Source organism: Belonocnema kinseyi, chromosome 2 (genome assembly GCF_010883055.1).
Source record: "Belonocnema kinseyi isolate 2016_QV_RU_SX_M_011 chromosome 2, B_treatae_v1, whole genome shotgun sequence".
Taxonomy (NCBI): domain Eukaryota; kingdom Metazoa; phylum Arthropoda; class Insecta; order Hymenoptera; family Cynipidae; genus Belonocnema; species Belonocnema kinseyi.
Genome location: NC_046658.1, coordinates 101,359,692 through 101,380,120, shown reverse-complemented (window position 1 = coordinate 101,380,120; position 20,429 = coordinate 101,359,692). Strand labels below are relative to the sequence as shown.

Here is a 20,429-nt window from a genome sequence, read left to right as displayed (position 1 = left end):
CCGAAAACTTGGTCTGGAGTTATTCACGTGCCTCCCTAACGATTTTTGAAGCAAAATAGCTTCAGTAATTTTTTGCTCAAAACCAATTTTTTCATGAAAGATTTTCTGTACTACAAATAATGTAGGATTTTTTATTTAAATTGATAGAGCACAAAAAGCAGTGTTTAGATTCTTAAAATTATAAAAGCACAATAATTTTTAGAACATTTTCACAATTTTGTTTCAAGTTAAAACTTTGTCTCATAGATATACACTAATTTCAAATTTTTTATATTATATTGATAATGATGCCAGCATAATGTTCATTTTGGACAGAAGCAGGCCATATTTACAAATTTCAAAATTATTTTTTAAAGGTCATTAGTTACTATACTTTCATTTATTCTAAATTTTGCCATTTTTAGTAATTCACAGATATAAAAAATAATTGATTAATTCCCGAAACTTTATTCCAGCTAAAAGAAAGAGTTTATTTGAAAAACTTAAAGCAAGAGAATAATAACAGAATAAACTATTTTAATTATTTTTTCTATGTATTTATTTTAATATCCTTTCAGAAATATTTCAAAGGAAATTGACGAACCTAAACAATTGAAAATACATTCGATATCAGCAAATCAATTCGCGAATTATTTATTACAGATGGAAAGTTGGTCAAACTTTTAGATACACTTTCTTGTTTCCTTCACAACCAATGAACACGTAGCCTATTACGTAGAGAAAAAATCAAATCGGACATGAAATCTAACTTTTTAATCATAATAAAGAAAACTATTACTGATAAATTGCATAAAGTGTGTTTTATATATTAAAAAAGAAAAACAATCGAAAAAAACCAGTTTATAATTTCTAGGGATTTTCAGTAATAAAACTCAAGGTATATTCGTACATCTAATAAAAAATAAAAAAAGATTCTTACATGTCGAGAAATGATCTATTGCATTCAGTTCACTAGCTAAAATTTTGCAATGAGAACAGAACCATAAACAGAAAATACCTAATTTATCTGAATATAAGTCATTGCATAATAACGCCGATATACCCCAATAAATTTTGAGAAATTTCAAATTGATTAGAAGGGTGATAAATAATATTCAACGAATACCATTTTTCTAAAAATTCAGATTCAAGAAATATTATTTTCTTAGCTAAAATCACAATGCCATTTTGGGCATATCACAATATGGGCTTGATGAAATTTTTTTTAGAGTATGCTATTCCTAATGAATTTTGTAGTTCTTGGGAGTTCTATTATATAAACATGCATTTAAAAATAGCAAATAAACAAAGTAACATCTCTTCACGACAGTTTTATTTTTTCTATTTACTAACCATTGAAATTGGTTAAAGTGTAGCATGCAATTTTTCGCCTCTGGCTAGGACTAAGTCATCTAATCTGTTTTCTCGTCATCAGAAATTTTTTGTTAGGCTGAAATATAATTATAATAAAATTAAAGAATCACTGTTTTTATAGGCTCGTGATTTGTGATAGATAAAAAATAGAAGTAGGTTCATTTAGAGTTAACAATCCAAGAGCATAAATTTTTGTATTCTATCATTTCGCAAACTTTTTGTCTTTCATTTTACCTGTCTGTAAGAGCGGTCCACAAAAGGTTTGTTTTAAAAGTTAAAATGCTGTCAAACCGTATTTGTATCCCTAATACCTTATCGCGTGCAAAAATGTATAAAGTGAATAAAAATTTGTCAGGTAAATATTTCTAGCTTCACTGATATTTTATTATGATAAGATTCATAGCTATAACAATACACCAGGAAAATTATTGAAAACTACGTGAATACAATTTCATTGTTGTGAGGCACTCTTGAAAGAAAACTACTTTAAACGGTAAGAAAAACATTTTTTTATAAATTACAATAATTTTTTCAGTTTGTAGATTTTTGGAATTTTAAGTAATTTTTCAGTTTATCGGCAACCAAGGATACGTTCTGATAGCTATGTTGTATGGGAAAAAATCATGCTTAATGCAAATCTCTAATGTTGTTGGCTGAAAGACAATAAAATTTAATTTGCTATAGACATTAAAAGCTCTAATGAATTTTTTCCACTTATTTTTTATAGCTCTAGTAGATAAATTGAATGATGGGGCCAGTAATTTTTTATTCACTTGTGGTGTCGAATAAAAAATTTCTTTTTGAAATAAGATAATTTATCATCGTTTAAATATTTTTAAAGTAAACTTTTTTAATGCTATATCTGAAATCATAAATTGTGTCCTTTTATGCTTTAAGCAGCCTTAGTTGACATAAATTAAAAAAAAATAAAACAAGGTTTTAAATTTTCAAATATTTGTTTAACAACTGCACGGTTTATTTTTACATGAATTTAAAAAATAATACTTACGCTATTGATTTTTGTGGTGAATAGGAGGATATATTTCTTCGACAGTTTTACAATGTGGCTTGTAAGAAGGATATCTTACTTCTTCTAGAGGAGGATCGAATTCTGTACCGGGGGGACATTCATAGGATGCAGCGCATATTGCTGCTAGTAATACAGCAAATAACATATAAAGTGAGAAGAGAACCCTCATGTTGAATTTTGATCTAAAAGATAAGAATCATCTTTCTTAAAATTTAACATTAAAAATCATTAGTTTATCAGTCACATGTATAAAAAATTCTTTAAAGAATGTTGAAAAATCTCAAAGCTATTTCCTTCGAGGTATCGAGCGTTTGTGAACTACTTCAATATGAGATCTATTGACCTCAGTTTCAATCCTTTTAATCTGATTGAAGAAAGAATAAGTGTAAGTATTTTATTGCAACTTGTGTCGTTTCTCCGAGAATTCGTTTTTTTATTTTAAATCTGATTTTTTTACGATTATAAGTCTTTGGTTACGGTCTGAGAAGACGGCCGGACACTAACTCCCATATATTACAACGCTGCTGAAGGCTGGTGAACTTCTCAGCATAAAAACAAAAACACAAACCCAAGGCAACTCTGTCGGTTCCAGTTCTACCTCCCCACTCCGTCAACTCTCCCTTATTAACTGAAGTTTTTGGTGGGACTGACGTTATAACTACAATCTCTACCATATGACGATTTGCTTCTTAACTTTGACATGATTTCGACCCAGAAAATAAACTTATCGCATAAAGATAATACTTGGGCGTATAATCTATACAATGAATAATACAAACTGCGAAATAGCCTCGAGAAGGACTGGAAATCTTAATCACAAAAGGCATGCACACAGAAAATATAAAGGTCATGTTTCAGGCGAAGAATGGAGAGTGGGTGTTTGGAATGCTAGGGGAGTTAATGACCTCAGGGTAAAAGAATTAAGTGAAAATATGGACGTGAGGAAACTAGATATTTTATGTGTGCCTGAAACAAAGAAAAAGGGATGCGAAACCAAAGATATAAAATACGGCGTGTTGAAAGGCGGATTTGAAATATGGTCAGGAGTAGACAGTGAATCACATGGTAAACAAGGAGTAGATCTGATTTTGAATGAAAGAGCAAAGCAGCATCTCGGAGACAATGGTTTCATATCTCCCAGGCTGCTGTGGGCTAGACTGAAAGTAGGAATCAAAAGACTATTTATCATAGCATGCTACGCGCCAGTTGATAGTGGTCCTAGAGAAGTAAAAGACGCCTTCTGGGACACTTTAAATGACCTAATAAATATTTGCGAACATGGGGAAACTATAATTCTACTAGGAGACATGAACGGATGAATGAGCATCCAAAATCAGGATAAAGAAAGAGTAGTTGGTAATTTTGGAGATCCAAGAACAAACTATCACGATGATAAATTAGTTGTTCTATGCTTAAAAAGGCGTCTGTTTATTACAAATACTTGGTTTATGCATAAAATGATACATACGCACGCCTGTTCTAAAGAAAATAGCCGTAGTAGAATCAACTTTGTTGCTGCGGATGAAAGACGAAGGGAGTTAGTCAAAGATACAAGTGTCACGACGGGACTTGAATGCAATACTGATCATTACCTTTTGATCTCAAAAATTAACTTAGGTCGGGGATGGAGAAAAAAGAGAACCAAGAAAGCAAAACGAACGCGAATGAAAATTGAGGACCTAGAGAAACCGGATGTGTGAATAGATTTCCAGATAATATAATCGAAAGCATAGATAGGGCAACATAGAAGAACCGTATCAAAAACAAAGATATAGAGGGCGCCTAGACATTGTTACGGAATATCCTTGTTAGATATACGATCGAAGTGTGTGGTACCGCAGTTGTAGGAAGAATGTCTGGTGATGCGTGGTGGAATGATGAAATTCAGGCTGCTCAAAAAGCAAAGAGAGAAGCGTACAAGAGAACTTTGAACATCGCCGGTCTTAGCAATGAGGAAAGAAATAGACGTAGAAATGATTATAGACACGAAAACAGGATACCTGAACGATTAGTTAAGGAACGTAAAGATACAATTAGAGCTGAAGAAGAGATGAATATACAAAAAGACTTTGAAGGGAGCAAGAAACTACTTTATAAAAAAATGGAAGGAAACAAAAGTGCAGAATTTGTCAATATGAGAAATAGTAGGCCGGAAATGGTATATGATGCAGACGGAATCCTAGATGCTTTCAGAGACTATTTTAGGAGACAATTCGGAGATGAAGCTATAGGAAACCACAACTGCGCTGTTGAGCACGATGCGATAGAAAACTCAAATAAGAAAGTCTGTGTCACTGAGGTTAGGGATATAATCAATAACTTGAAAAACGGTAAGGCTGCAGGGGTAGACGGCAATAACGCTGAAATGCTTAAACAAGGTGGCGAGTGCATACCACACAGACTGTGCGAATTGATAAATTGATGTTTCGAGATGGAAGACGTCCCAGACGATTGGAAAAAAGCTATTAGCGTACCAATATACAAGAGAAAGGGAGGTAAAAGCGACTGCAATAATTACAGAGGGATTAGCTTATTAAGTACCGTAAGTAAAATATACTAATAAATACTAATTCGTAGGGTAATGAAAATAACAGAAGCAAAGGTTTATCAAGTCCAAAGTGGGTTTATGGCAGGAAGGTCATGTACGGATCAAATATTTAGCTCGAGGCAAATAACAGAAAAAAGTTTCGCAGTAGGAAAAAAAGTTGTCTGTGCATTTTTTCACCTAGAAAAAGCTTTTGACAAGGTGGATAGAAGTAAACTTTGGGAAATCCTGAAAGAGTATGAAGTCAATGGATGGCTCCTAGAAGCTATAAAAACAATATATACAGGTAGCAGAGCGAGTGTAAAAGTGAATGGGAAATTGAGTGACTGTTTCGATATTATTCAAGAAGTTAGACAAGGATGCGTTATGTCTTCATAGTTATTTATATTATTTATGGACAAGTGTTTAAGAATGGCTCTCTTCGACGAAGAGGGTGTGGATCTCGAAACAGTAAGGGTGTGTTGGGTTAGCGTTCGCAGATGATAAGTTTGTTATGACAGAGTCTATCGAAGACTTACAAAGAATGTTGAATAAACTAAATGCAAGCATCAGTAGCATGGGCCTCAAAATTAACGCAAATAAAACAAAAACTATGGTGTTCGGACGAAAGAGTGAGAAAACACTATGCAATATTTTATTAAATGATGAGAAAATTAAACAAGTTTATAAGTGCGTATACCTCGGTAGCTTATTTACTAGGGACGGGAAGATAGATGAGGAATTAGATAGACGCATAAACGAAGGTGAGAAGGTTATTGGTAGAGCAGGTCCCCTTATCAGAAGTAAAAATATATCAAATAAAGCTAAAATGGCAATGCATATTTCTATATTTGTACCGACTGTACTATACGGTAGCGAGACATGGACTTATCAAGAAAAAGATAAGAGTAAAATTAACGCAACTGAGATGAGATTCATGCGCATAATATGCGAGTAAACCCTTATGGACAAAATAAGTAACGAGATAATTCTAAAAGAATGTGGTGCAGAAGAGACGCTAGTAGACACATGGGAAAGAAATCGGTTAAGATGGTTCGGACATGTTGAGAGAATGCCAAATGAACAACTAACAAAACAAGTGTATCAAGGTAAAGTAAATGGCAGCGTGCCCAGAGGTAGAACGCGGAAAGAATGGTTAGAATGTGTGAATGAAGCCGTAGTTAGAAGAGACATAAGAAGTCACAGAAACACGAGAGTGCATGAAAAAATGCATGGACATAAAAGAAGCTAGAGAAGTATGCCAGGACAGGAAAGTATGGCAGCAAATAGTTAATAAAAAGAGTGTCAGTAGAGTGAGTGATGCCTGAAACAAAAGGCCTTGACCACTAATGGACCTAAGTGAGGAACCTTACATAACGACTTCGTGAGGATCTTCGCTTGGGGTGATTGCAAGAGAGATTGATCAGCAACCTAGATCGGAGCAGTGTTGCGGAACGAACGTGTTATTTACATAAATAACACGATAATTCTTGATTAATCTGAAAATTCTCTAACCATACCATACACTACTCCTTTCCCCTACCGAGTGAGTCACGCCTACTCTGAAAGGGAAATGGTTTAATGGTGTAATAAAAGGAAAAATACTCGTCCTTTCTAAAAATTTTAATAAAGAATTCGTATATCCTTTTTTGGTGAACGACTTTTGTGAAATCATTTTTTATCCTGCCTTGCATCGTTTTTTCCAAAAATTTAATTTTTTTGCTTTCAATGTGATTTACAAAAAAAACCACGCGTCCCATCGAAAAGTTAACAATAACAAATTTGTAAATCTTTTTTGATTACATAATTTTGATAGAATCATCATTTGTCATATTTTGCAGTTTTGGCCGCAAAATGGAATATTTGGTTTTTCCTTATTTTGTATGCTGACAAAATTTGAATTTTCGGTTTTTCAAGAAAATTGAGAAAGTCTTAATGATGAACTTGTGGGGAATTCAAAAATCAACATTTTTCTGCTTTCACTTTTTTTTCATTTCGGCTTAATATTTTTATTTTCGATTTTTTATTTTTAAAGCTTCTAACGTGTCCCCTAAGGGTTTACATTTTTCTTACACCTTCTCTATTCCTTTACGCACCCTCCACACACTTACTTGGTGGTGGAAGGGGGACCTACAGTTTGAGGTGGGTTCCGAACCACCAAGAGCAACACAGCCTTAAGTACTTAGAGAAAACCTTTTTCTCTAGAGGTACCGGTCCCACGACTCTCCGGAGATGAACAACTCCCTTGCTAGGCTAGTGTTCACCGCATGGGCCACCGAGACTCTTCCAGAGTGCGAGGCGGGAATCGAACCCGCAAGCCGGAAGAGTGGGTCCAAAGCCTACGCTTTAGCCCCACGACCATCGTCCCACACTCGTTTTTTTTATTTTGTAAGTGCTATAACTGTGGTATTTTTTTATCATGGAAAGTCATAAGGTGAAATAGTTTTTCATTTTGAGTACGACAAATAGCTGGACAGAAAATTTCTGAATCTTGAAAATAGTGGCCTACAAATTTTTCAAAATGCGCTTACTTTTTGAATTTTTATCCAAAATGCCTGGCTAATGAACTTGAAATTTAGTTTAGAATACTAAAAGAGTATACTAAATGCCAATCGAATCCGTCAATTATTTCGAAAGTTATCGTGCTGACAAACTAAAAATCTACAGAGTCACGGACAAACAGACAGGCGAACGGTCGCATTCGTGAAAAACCTGTTTTTCGGATTTAGTGGGTCTCAAAACGTGGACGTTTAACGAAAATGGAGGGGGTTAAGTTTTGATACTGAACATAACCCGAAAAGATGAATTTTGAACATGAACGTTATAATTCTCAATCAAGAGAGATGAATTTTCAACGTTACATTTTAACCTTAAAAAGTTAATTTAAAAAAAGAGATAATTCTCAAGAAGTGAAATTCAATCAATAAACGCGAATCTTCAACAAAATTAATTAATTTTTTGCAAAATAGTTGAATTTTTAAATTATATAGGAAACACATTCAAGAAAAATTTTCAACGAAATACAAATACATTTTAAGGCAAGTCGCTGAATTTTGAAACCAAAAGGACCAAATATCGACAAAAGATTTAAATTTGGAACCTAAAAAGATGTTCAAACAGTTTAATTTCCTACCAAATAGTTTAATTTTTAGCTTAGAAAGATAAGTTTTCAATAAGAAAATATAAATTTTCAACAAACAATGAAAATTCTATAATTGCAGTTTGAAAAATTAATTTAAAAATAATGGAATTTTCAAGAAGTTGAATTCAACAAAAAACGATGCATTTTCATTAAAATGCAATAATTTTTTTAAAATGGATTAAATTTATAAATTAGAAAACGATCAGTATCAATTTTTAACGAAAATTTCAATTTTTAACTAGAAATAATAAATATATTTATTATTTAAAAAATTATCTAATTTTCTAAATGAATTTCAAAAGATTTCAAAACCTTTAAAAGAGTTTAAGATATTTTTGATGAATTTAATAGATTTTAAGTAATTTCAGTACAGTCGAAATGAGTTTCAAGATTTACAAGTAATTTCAAAATATAAATAAGGTTATTGAACTCCTTAAAGTCTATTACGTCCCTTAAAATCTTCACACATCTTTGATAATCCTTCAAAATCTTTTCAATTTCTTAAATTTATGTTGATTTCTTTGAAATCTTTTTAAAATATTTAAAAGATTAGTTTCAACCTAGTTTAAGCCCCTACATTACTTAATAATATTTTTTAATATTTTTGAATCACTTGAAAAATTTTCATTTTGTAGAACCGTAATTATTAATTTTTTTAATCGCTTATTTTTAAAGAAATCAAGATACTTTTGAAGAACTTTATTCCGTAATTTTGTTATCTGGTATTTTGAATAGAACTTGAACAGGTTAATTAAACATTAGATTCAGCGTGAGTGTGATACCTCTTTTTTCTTTTTTATTTTGTGAGACTAATATCTACACATCAATTCGAATTATTGCAATACAAAATTTAATTATACAGTAACAATAGGTAAACAATATTTTGGTAGATACATTTGCACAAACAAAGAATTTAATACATCAATTTAGAAATAATATAATTTAAAATAGTTACGCTTTGAAATATAAAAATAATTTTGATTATAAAATAAAAATTTTAAATACCTTTTGATAGGTAGTTTGGTTATTTATTCTTATGGTTAAATCTATATAATTTTCCTAAGATTCTTGATAAAGTACAAAAATATTTTTAAAAGTAATTTCATATATTTCAAATTAAAATTTCAACAAAAAAAGAGGCTTTAAACCAATTTTAAATTTAAAACGATTAAAATCCGTCAAAAAAATTTATTTTTGACAATTTTGGAAATCTTTTGCAATTTAAAAATTTGTTTAAATATTATTTCAAAATTAATTCAAAAATGAGAAATCACTTTGAACATTACCAGGAATCTTGAGAAGTTTTTATTATAAATCTCGAAACCTCTCACGATCATTCAAAAAAAAAAGAATACTTTATTTTGAAAGGTACAAAAATTGAATTTTTGTTTTGAAATCTTGTGAATTCTTTTTCAAAACTGTAGTAAATAATTTGAAATCTTTCTAAATATTAAAAAAAATTTATTATTAAAAAAAGTTATTTAGATTTTTTCTGGAATTCTAGGAAAAAAAGGTCGTTGCAATAAAAAGCTTGAAAATTTTAAAAAATCTTGAAATTTTTATTTCAATCAAATTTTAATAAACTTCAAAGAAAAGTTTGCCTGCCATCTGAAATTTTTGAGCCTAAAATTTATAATCATCAAACCCCATATACATATACACACTATTTTCTTGGCTTCAGGACCTCATTTGTTTCAGATATAAAAGTTTAAAATTAATAGTTTGTAATTCATTGTTAAAAAAAAAATAAACAACAATTGGCGAACAAATATTAATTCGCACAATTAAAACGGTTTCATACTACTCGCTGGAACGCCGCCCGATTTCAAATTTTAAACCTCAGTTGACTCTTCTAATATTAAAAGGTGTAATTAACCCTCCCTTCGGCACATGTTTCGATAACCTGTGGTTTGGCACATGTTTGGCACATGCGGTCTATTGAACTGCATTTATATAGCATGCACATATATATATTTGGTTTTTGCTTATTTCTAATGGCTTTCTCGTATATCTACTTTCCAACTTAGGTAAGAATAACAAAAATTAAGGTAGAAAGACATTTTTTACAGGTGAAGAAAATTTTCTTTTCATTCATTTTTATGTTTTCTTTCGATCTTCATTGTGCTCATAAACGGGTTTTATGTGGATGAGGGAGAAGTAAACAAAGGGTGGGGAGAAGTAGAAGAAGAATGGAAGTGGAATCAGGGGGAGTAGAGGTTGGAGAAATAAGGGAAGGAATGGGATTGGTTTGAAATTGTGGGATAAAAGAGTTTAGAAGGAGAAGCAAAGTAAGAGAAGCATAGGAGTCGAAATAGGGAAAGAAGAAGACGAAGAAGTCAGGAAAGTGATGGGATAGTAAGAGTTGGATGTGAAGGGTTCAGAAGTAGAGAAAGGAAAAGTACGGAAAGTGATAGTGTAGAATGTAAGAGAAGTTAAAGATGTGCATAATGTTAGGGTTTGGGATGTAAAAAATGGAAAAGTAAGAGAAGTAAAGAGAGCGAAACACTGAGGGGAAGAGATGGATAGGACACGATAGTAGGGGAATTAAGGAGATGAAAATCAAATAAGGGAGAATTAAGAGAATTTAAGGGAGAAAAAGTAAGCAAAGCATGGAAGTAGATTTGGGGAATATAGAAGATAAAGAAGTGAGAAAATTAATGGGATAGAAAGAGTTGGATGTGAGGGGTCGGCTAGTAGGAGATGCGAGCGTAATTTAGGGACGTGAGCAGAGGGAAAGTGGATTAAGGAAAAGTAAGAAAAGTGACGCTGTAGAAAGTAAGACAAGTGAAGGATGTGGATAATATTAGGATTTAGGCTGTAGAGAAGCAGAAGTAAGAGAAGTGAAGAAGGCGGGAAACTCAGAATAATAGATGGATGGTGAATCAAAGTAGGTGAATTGAGGAGACGAAAATCAGATGAGGGAGAATTAAGAAAAGTAGGAAAGGGAAGGAAGGGAAAATAAAAGAAGAATAGGAATAGATTCAGAGAAAGTAGAAGATAAAAAAGTGAGGGAAGTAATGGGATGGGAAGAGTTGGACTTGAGGAGTTGGGAAGTAGGAAAAGAGAGTGCTAGTTGCGAATCTGATGCTAGGGGATGTAGAAAAAGGCAAAGAAAGATAAGAGACGATGTAGAATGTAAGAGAAGTGCGGAATGTGGATAATGTTATGGAGTAGGGTGTAGAGGAGGAAAACGTAAGAGAAGTGAAGGGGTGAGAATGTGCGTGGTTGCGATGCGCTAAAAATGAATGTAGGAGAGTTGAGAAGAGGGAAAGTAGATGATGGAGATGTAAGGGAAGGGCGGGGTGGAACGTAAAATTAATAAGTGATTGGGCAGTGTGGTAAGGGAAGAAGTAAAAGTAAGTGAAATTGAGGAGATGCGAAGTGAGTGATGTGATAGAAATGGAAGGAGAAAAAATTAGGGTTTACCTTATGGCTTTCACATTCCTGTATTCAAGATGGTAAGAGAATTTAAAAGGCAGTTTAAATGGAAAAATATGAATAGAAACAAATAAAACGCAGTAAAATGTTTAAAATTAATTATATTTCACAAATTCGAGTATAAAGTATATAGCGGTAAATGAATGATTAAGGAAGGTGACTTATAAAAGTGGAAGGTCCAAAGCTAGTTTCTATAAAACTTGAAACAGGAATCTTATCAAATATTTTTAATATCATTATCCAAAGCATGACTCTTAAATTTGTTATTACATTATATATAACTGAATGCGAAAATTTTCTAATCAAGAGAAACAATTTTGCATACTTAGTGTCACTCACCTCTTATGGTAGTCTCTCCTTATGATTTGATCGATCAACCTGATACTATAAATCAATTTCGAGACAAGAAAGATCGTTTTATACACTCGAAAAATGGATAAATGTGTGAAATTTATATTGAAATGATTTTATGTAAATTTATGATTCTGATTATGCGAGAAAAATCATATGTGATAAAATGTAGGTTTAATTGTCTTATCAGTGGCTTGTAAATCAGGTACGTTCTTATTTACGTTAGCCTTGGAGGATTTTTCTCAACGAAATACGCACAGTTGATATAAAACTAAAATAATAGATTAATAATTTTGGAGCTATTAACTACCGAATGCTATTTTTATTAAAAAAAACCAAAAGCAACTTTTTTTAAATACGCTTTCAGTAAGTAAATATTCAAAACACCGAGGATTGTATTGTATCCATGTATTTTTCCTTTTTGTATTCCTTGATAACAAAAATAACTAAATATAGTCTTCCCAGCCCTTTAGGAATACAAATATTTGGACAATTTTAGTAATAATTCAGAGTAGAAATTTGTTTGAAGTTTCAATTGGATTTTTTTATTTTACATAACGACCTTCGCCAGCTTCAAGCTTGAGTTTATCGTTCCTTAGAACAGATTTCTTGTACAAATACTATAGTCTATTGCATCAGTATTCACTAAAAATAAGTACAGCGACATCAAAAAGGAATATCAAAATTTATTTCAACGACCTTACTCAGAAATGACGTAAAAAGCAATAAATGTTTGGCAAGTTGTATAATAATTTTTTTTTAAATTATCGTGTTAAAAAAAGTGCTCGTCTCAACTTTTTTATGACTGAAAAATTAATCATAAAAAAATTTCAAACATTTTATGTAATATGCGGTTGATCTCGAACGTCAAGCTGAAGTAAACTGCAAAATTACTGCTTTCAATCTTTATAAATAAATTTGGCATTTTTATAAACAAGAAGATATTTCCAAAAAAGGACATAATATTTTCCCATTTTTTTAGATTAATATTCCTCCTAACCCATTCCAGAATATACTGTAAAAATTTCAAAGTGGAAAAATCAATAGTGGTTGAAAAATGAATTTTGAACTGAAGCCTTTACAAGTTTCAAACGTGTATGCTACCGCGCGTGCCACGTATTACAACTATTCATCAATATCTATTTATTTCCTTACTTTGAAATTTTTTCAGTATATTCTAGAATGCGTTAGGAATTTTAATCCTTTTATATTGGGTTTAAATAAGGAATATAAGGTCCTTTTTTAACAATTTCTTTTTTTTATAAAAATGCCTAATTTTTTATGTAATTTCAATTGTGCAATTCTTCAGTATCCTTAATTTCAATTAAATATTGAATATTAAATATTTTTTATCAAAAAACGAAAAAAATTATATCACCCAAAAAAATATTAGAGGGTAAAACCTCCGTAGAATGACCCATATGTGTGTTGCCCGAATGTTGAAGTATAAGTTCTATAAGGTGAAAATTTCTGGAAGTATATATAAATCATAGAATATTGATTAGTAGTAAACAATATTGTTAGTACATTTTTAAAAGTTATTTTTCATTACTCCTTCCTTATCTTTTCCTTGATTTTTTCGATTCCTTTTTTATTATTCTGTAATAGATTCTTTAAGGTTTGAGATGCTATACTTTCGTGAAATGATTAGAAATGATCTAAGAAAATCAAAAAAATCTAACCTCAAATTCTATATCATTTTTAAAGCAAATTATTTTGTTAAGTAATAAAAAGTAATGTTAATCTCAACAGATATTAAAGGGAACACATAATATATAAAATAGGTTGACCGAAATTTATACCTATGGAAATTATATTTTTGTGAATAGATCCCACCTAATTTGTTTTTTCGTTTTTAATTATTTTCTAACTAATTTTGATTTTCTAAAACAGTTATTATTTAATTGAGCAATTTTTTCTGTCTTTTGATCGAAAAAAGTAATTATCTGAAATCAATCATGCTGTTGATTAATTCTGAAAGTAATATTTTTTGTGCGACAGTTTGCAATTATTTAAACAATATTTATTTTTTCAAATAATTTTAATTTGCTTAAATAATTTTCCCCTTATAAATTTTAAAAAGTTACTATTTTATTGGATGAATGTCGTAGCTAATGAATACGAAGAGTAATTTTTTTGCGACCTACTGCCAGAAATTCAAAAAACACATTTTTTCCATGTTTGATATAAAAAGGAGCAAGTGAATTCACTTTTGTTTATAATTTAAAAATGTCTTCCACAAAAAATATCACTCTTAGGAATCATCAAATAAGTTGTTATTTTTCAAGAATAAGTAAGTTAGATTAAATTAATTTAATTATATTAAAATATTTCCATACAATAGTAAATTTTCACGATTTGCAGGCAAATCTTTTTTTTTAAGTACACGAAAATCATTTAAATAATTTTCAAAAAGCGTATGTAAAAAAATATGACTTTTAACTTTTGTTAATTATGCTAACAATTCCATAAAATACCTATTATTGCACGATTTACTGGGAAAAATGGTTCCAACAAATAATATTTTTAAACTGTAAAATTAGTTTTAAAAACTTAAAACCATGTTGACAAATTAGAAAAAAGAATAGGAAATTAATTATTTCAAAAAACGAATAAATTTGAGGTGATGCAATACCAAGAGCAAATTCTTGCCATCTTAATCTAAGAAAGATTTTTATCTTCTTGACCTTCCTATGACTTAAATTAAAAAGAAGAATTTTATTCTCAAACTCTGCAATAGAGATGATTCATTTTCTTTTTGAAGTTACTTGTTTTCTAAAAATATGTTTTTCGTAAATATTATATTTTAAAAATAAATGCAATGTGTTAAATATTCAAACGATAATGTCAAGAAAAGAGGGCCATTAATTTTTCAAGAATAAATTCAAGCAATCTATACACTTTTAATACCCTAACGAAAGCCATAAAAAATTATATTGTCGTTTTTTCATTTACTCTGATTTCATGCAGTCTTTATCAATCCTGAGAACAATGGATATTATCGTTCATGGTCAGCACTGTACAACCTTGCACCTGACACTATACCCATTAAAAAAAAACAGATTGTCACGCTCATACAATTGTAACCTTGCGACCATTTAATTTGAAACCGCAGTGTCTCCTTCTCACCGAAATTTAACGTTTTCGTTTGAATAGGATCAGAAAATTAATATGTAGTAATAATAATTTACAGTCTGTAACTTATTTTCCTGTTTTATTACACAATCTATTGAAACAAAATATTTAACTCCACAGTTTATCTAAATGTAATTTAGTTTTCTTCAAATTGTTGTTTCTTTGCCGATGGATTTCTTGTTCTTAAGATTGAATTCTAAATAAAAAGAAAAGTAACATAATCAGTAATCATAGATATAGAAGGAAAATAATAAATTATGAGCATCGCTGCTATCACATTTTCACATCATGCTTTTTTATTTCAAATTCCATACCTATAGGATTTTAATCGTCTTTGTTGTCCTCTTTCTCTGATTAATTAGCTAGCTTCTCATTTGACTTAGTAGCCGGTTTATCATCTGGTTTATCACCTGTTTTCACAGGGATACTCTTAGCCTCAGCAAGATGAACTTCCGGTTTTGCTTTTTTCTCCGATTTATTAGCTGACTTCTCATCTGATTTAGCAACTGGTTTTTCAGCTGGTTTGTCCGTTGTTTTCACTGGGTTTACCTTAGTCTCAACAATGAGAACTTCGGATTTTTTTCCAGATTCAGCATTTGCTGGTGGTTTGTCACCAGCTTTTTCCTCGGTTGCTTTAGTTTCAGTGACCGATTTTTCTTTTTCGTCTCTAATTTGAAGAAAAAACATTTGTTCAATGAAATATTTAAATATTTCGAATTTCGAACAATTTACATTATACAAATAACCTTTTATACTTTTTTATAAAAGTTTAGGTTTAGACCTCCTAAAAGGTTGAGAAAAGAAAATTCTCTGAATTCGAAAAACGCGAGCAAAGGTCACAATGACAAAATTAGTATCTTTCTCGTTATTTTCAAACCAATAATTTATTTTTTCTCATTTAGGTAAATACGAAACTTTATATTTTACAATGAAGCAAGTCCATTTGTAGACTTCATTAAAAATATTCTTATGCTTGCAAACAGAAGTCAAAGTAACTAAAAAAGGTAAAAATCACGATAAATTGCATTTTCTCATTATGCCATATTCAGTATAAAAATCTTCAAAAATTATCTTATATTCGTACACTCAAGCTCAAGTATTGATCATAAAATAATTTTTTATTATGTTTATTCTACCTGGGATCTTATCTTATCATAGTATGCGACTCTTAAAGTTCACTCGCATCCAAAAAGAATTACTGGTTTGAAAATAACCAGCAAAGTGGAAGTTATCCAATTTTTGACATGAATGAATTTCTTTCTGGTCAAATTTTTTTAAATTCATTTTGGTATCCGCTAGAAAGTTTCTAGCCTGTCGAGAGAAGAAAGATTGTTTTCAAAACGAACATTTTTTAACCGATAGTAATGCTTTTTGAATCTACTAGAGTGTCCTAAAATTCCAGTCTAATATTTTTATTAGTTTGAGGAGGATTTAGAAGAATGTAAATTTTCAATAATTAGTCATGATAAAAGTGTTACAGTCATAATAGACACAAAAATCCAACCAACAACGATATGGTTGATTTATATTGTAATGAAAATCAAGAATAAGAATTAAGTTATTGGAAGATTAAAAACGAAAATATTTTATAATTTGTAAATAGTTTATTATACTGAAAAATCAAAAAGTCTTACCCGCCAGCTTCTGGCTTTACTTCAGGATTGCTTTTTTGTATCAGCTTAGCTAAAGCTGCACTCCCATTTCCTAGGACATTAGAAAATACTGTTTCAAGTTAAAATCATAACTGCTTTTTTAAAGCAGGAAAAATAAATTAATCTGTAATATTTTAATTAGAGCGAAAACCAAATTGATTATAGATTAGTTTGGGGTAAGGAGGGAACAAATTTTTTGCTCTGTAACTTCATAATTTTTTTTGTTTAAAACGGAAAAACCTTTTGTTGCAAATTAATCCAGACGATTTGACTGAAAATAACGTAATTTGTCCGATTGCGAATCATCATATGAATTTTCCGATGCAATCGTCTTAATGTAGTCGTAACAAATAATTTTTACTTTCCAATTAAATTGTTTCTTTCCGGGCGTAAAAATAGCTCAGTATCAAGACTTCTTTTGAAAAACAAAATAAAGGAAACAATGGAAAATTGATTTTTCATTTCCGTCTAAAATAGAAAATTTTTAAATCCTAGTAATATTTTCAAATCTTACTTTTTTGTACTGATTCACTATTCTATGTAGGAAGACAAATCTTTTTTTTAATTAAAAAATGGGATATTTTATTACTAGCGAACAAAAAACTTTTTAAATAAATTTAATAAGAATCTACTAAGAGTTTTTAATTAAGTTTATTCGGGGTGGAATTTGGCACTGCCTTATTTTAAACGTACTTTATCATTAAACAAAATTGAAAAATCTATTCTTCATAACGTTTTATGCCTCTACTGTAAAATTGTGAAAATATGGGTCAGGCCCTTGTAGTATGCTACCTTTAAAATATTGAAGGTGGTTCGGAAATTTGTTTGTAAGAATTTTATTGTCTGAAATGGTTTTTATTTAGAAATCACTCATATATAGGGATTTTCTACAGAAAGTAGCACTGTTCTTTTTCGAGAAAGTTTAAAATTAACATTTAAGCATACGTATCAAACTTTTTTCAGGAACGCTACATTTAAATTTAAAAAATTTTTAAATAGACCATTTACTTTGTGGTTACGGATAATCTACATAATATACTTAAATAATAAATTTAAAACATGACAATAATACATGAAAAGTATAAATTGAAAGAAACATTTTTTTCTGAATATTCAAAATACTTTCCAGTACCATGTGAGCTCATATTTTAAAAAAATAAATATTATTACTCAAATTATATATTATATTAATTTGTATCAAAATAATTCATTCATTTATTTTCAAAACCAATAAGTCTTTCAAAAAATATTTAGAGCAAAAGTTGGTTTTTGTATTGAAACGTTACGTTTTTGTTCCACATATTCTTTGTCAGATACTACATGTAATGGTTTTCGTGAATTTTCAAATTTTTTAATTGGCGAACTTAAAAAATTTTATGAAATTAAGAGAACCTGACAGGAAGATCAATTTTTTTTTTAAGTTTAAAATTCAATTATTATATTTTTTGTTAATAGTTCATCTCTTTTGGTTAAAAATTTAACTACCTGGTTGAATATTAAACTATTTTGCTAAAATTATTATTTTATTTTTTATTTCAAAATTAATTTCATGAACTGAAAATTTAAACGGTCCATTTTGCCTAAAAAATGGTCTTTTTTAATTGTGCATTTACACATACAATTTTTTATTTAAATTCACATTTTTAGGTTGAAAATTCCATTGCATGTTAGAAAGTTGAACTAATTTTTTAGAGGTTTCTTTTGTGTCGATTTAAGTATTCACTATTTTGTTGATAATTCATTTTTTTCAATTAATTTTTTAACTGAAAATTTAGTTATCTGATTTTGGGTTCAAAGTCCATCGTTTTTAATTGAAATATCAACTATTACGTGTTTCATGGAGAAGTAATCTTCTTTATCGAAAATTTAACTGTTTTGTTTAAAGTTGAACTAATTTGTTTTAAATTCCTTTTATTTCTTGTAGATCAACTGTTTTTGCTGAAAATTATTTTCATTTTAAAATCATTAAAAAATTACCAATTTTGAACCAAAAACGGAATATTTGAATTCGTAGTTCAAAAGCTTTCCTTTTAACATAAGAAAACGAATTTCCAAGCCAAAATTAAAGTATTTGACTATGTTGTTCGGAATTTGTTTTTTTAATCGATTTTGTGAACTGAAAATTTAACTGTTTTACTTGTTGTTGAAAATGAGTTGTCGTTAGTTTAAAGTCAACCAATTTGGTTGAAAATGAACTTTTTGACAAAAATTAATATTTTTAGTCTGGAAATTCAACTGCTTTGTTGATAAGTAGTCCGTTTGGCTTGAATTTATCAAAAAAAGAACCGTGACATTTTTAGTTAAAAAAAATTAATTTTAAAGAGAAACAAAAAAATAATTTTTAACAAAACCGTTCAATCTGCAACAAAAAAAAGTCTAAGAAAGTAGTTCAACTATCAATCAAGTAGTTATATTTTCAACTAAAAACGATCAATCACAAACAAAAAATGGATTAATCAAATTTTTCGACAAAAAAATAGTTTTCAAATTAAAAAAAAAATTTAATCGAATAGTTTCATTTATGCGCAAATGGTAGAATATTTATCCAAAAGAGATGAGTTCTGAATAAAAGAATACGACAGTAGGTTCTTATATAAAAGAAATAACTTTCAATGAAAGATAGTTTACTTTTATAATTTGGTTTCTATTTATTCAGATAGAATTTAAGCAAAAAAGAAAACAAAAAAATGTGAAAATTCCTTCAGACCACGGAGGGAAAGAGGTTTCGTTTGAAAAATAGGAAAAGAGAGAATTAGCGGAAAATTTAAATTGAAGAAATTTAAATTAGATTAAAATCAAATTTAAAATCCTTTTGTACGTCCAATAATAAAGTTCATGTAGATAAGTACCGAAAATAAAACCAGAAGATTAAACAACCACTATAAAATGTTCGGATTGTAATTTAAAAAAGATCAAAGTCTTCCTGAAAAAAGAGAAACAAATTTTGTTGGACCACAAATAAAAAAATAGGAAAGAAAAATAAAAACCACGAAAGAAATTGCAATAGGACAATTTTATGGTGGCTGTCCAAATTTGATATTATATAATTTCATCTATTATTTCCCCGGTTGAAAAAATTGTTAATTGTCAAGACAAATGCCGAGAAAATAAAGTTAAGTAAGAAATTTTTAATTTATTATTTTAATAACTAAAAGAAATGTATTAACTGAATTTGCCGGAATCTGCATCAAATAAGATGCAACTTTCTTTTGCTTTATGGAATTATTTTTTCTACATATTAATTAGTTCTGCAAATATTTTTAAAGAATTTTCTGAAGAATTTTAAAATATCTTCAATTTAGTGAAAGTTTCAAAATGACAGATTACATACCATCAGGAAATCCGTGAATTGTCATCGAAAATACAATTATTACCACCGCTACAAGTGATACAATATTTGTTTTTACCACAGCCATATTATTCCAGTTCGTAACTTTTCTTCACAAGATCCTCGGCTTTCAGGATTGTTTGCTCTCCTTCGTGGACGATGGCAATATTTGATCTGATATTACGATGAAGCACTGGTTTTATAGAGGGAAGCGAGTAAGATGAATGCAGTGGGGATTACTACACACGTACTATTCAGCAAAGGTGTGGAGAGAAAATTTGCTAAAGATCAATTCGAGTTGGTCAGCAGTGGAATTAAACACGGATTCGATTTACGGCGTGAAAGATTAGCAATTTTAACTATCAATAGCATACGAAAGCACGCTTGAAAAATGCATAATGAAATTATAAAAACGATACTGCATACAAATGACTAAAAATAAGCACTACCCATAATTTTATAGTTTCTTTCATTAA

General features: G+C 29.8%; 1 protein-coding gene and 1 long non-coding RNA gene across 3 annotated transcripts; both read right to left on the bottom strand.

Annotated features, from left to right (window-relative positions):
• Positions 1 to 1,373: 1,373 nt before the first annotated feature.
• On the bottom strand, positions 1,374 to 13,653 carry LOC117167677. The gene is made up of 3 exons (XR_004466421.1): positions 11,827 to 13,653; positions 2,363 to 2,565; positions 1,374 to 1,429 (listed from the first exon to the last, which is right to left on the bottom strand). It is a non-coding gene; the product is annotated as an uncharacterized LOC117167677 (long non-coding RNA).
• Positions 13,654 to 15,024: 1,371 nt separating this feature from the next.
• Positions 15,025 to 20,157, bottom strand: LOC117167924. 2 transcript variants are annotated; one of them, XM_033353169.1, is made up of 4 exons: positions 19,957 to 20,157; positions 16,608 to 16,695; positions 15,288 to 15,640; positions 15,025 to 15,169 (listed from the first exon to the last, which is right to left on the bottom strand). In XM_033353169.1, exons 1-3 carry the CDS (start codon positions 20,039 to 20,041, stop codon positions 15,328 to 15,330), a joined length of 486 nt encoding a protein of 161 aa, XP_033209060.1. In that variant the 5' UTR covers positions 20,042 to 20,157; the 3' UTR covers positions 15,025 to 15,169; positions 15,288 to 15,327. The 2 variants fall into 2 exon arrangements, with proteins under 2 accessions (XP_033209060.1, XP_033209061.1); XM_033353170.1 differs by having other exon boundaries at positions 16,608 to 16,677; positions 19,957 to 20,146.
• Positions 20,158 to 20,429: the final 272 nt, after the last annotated feature.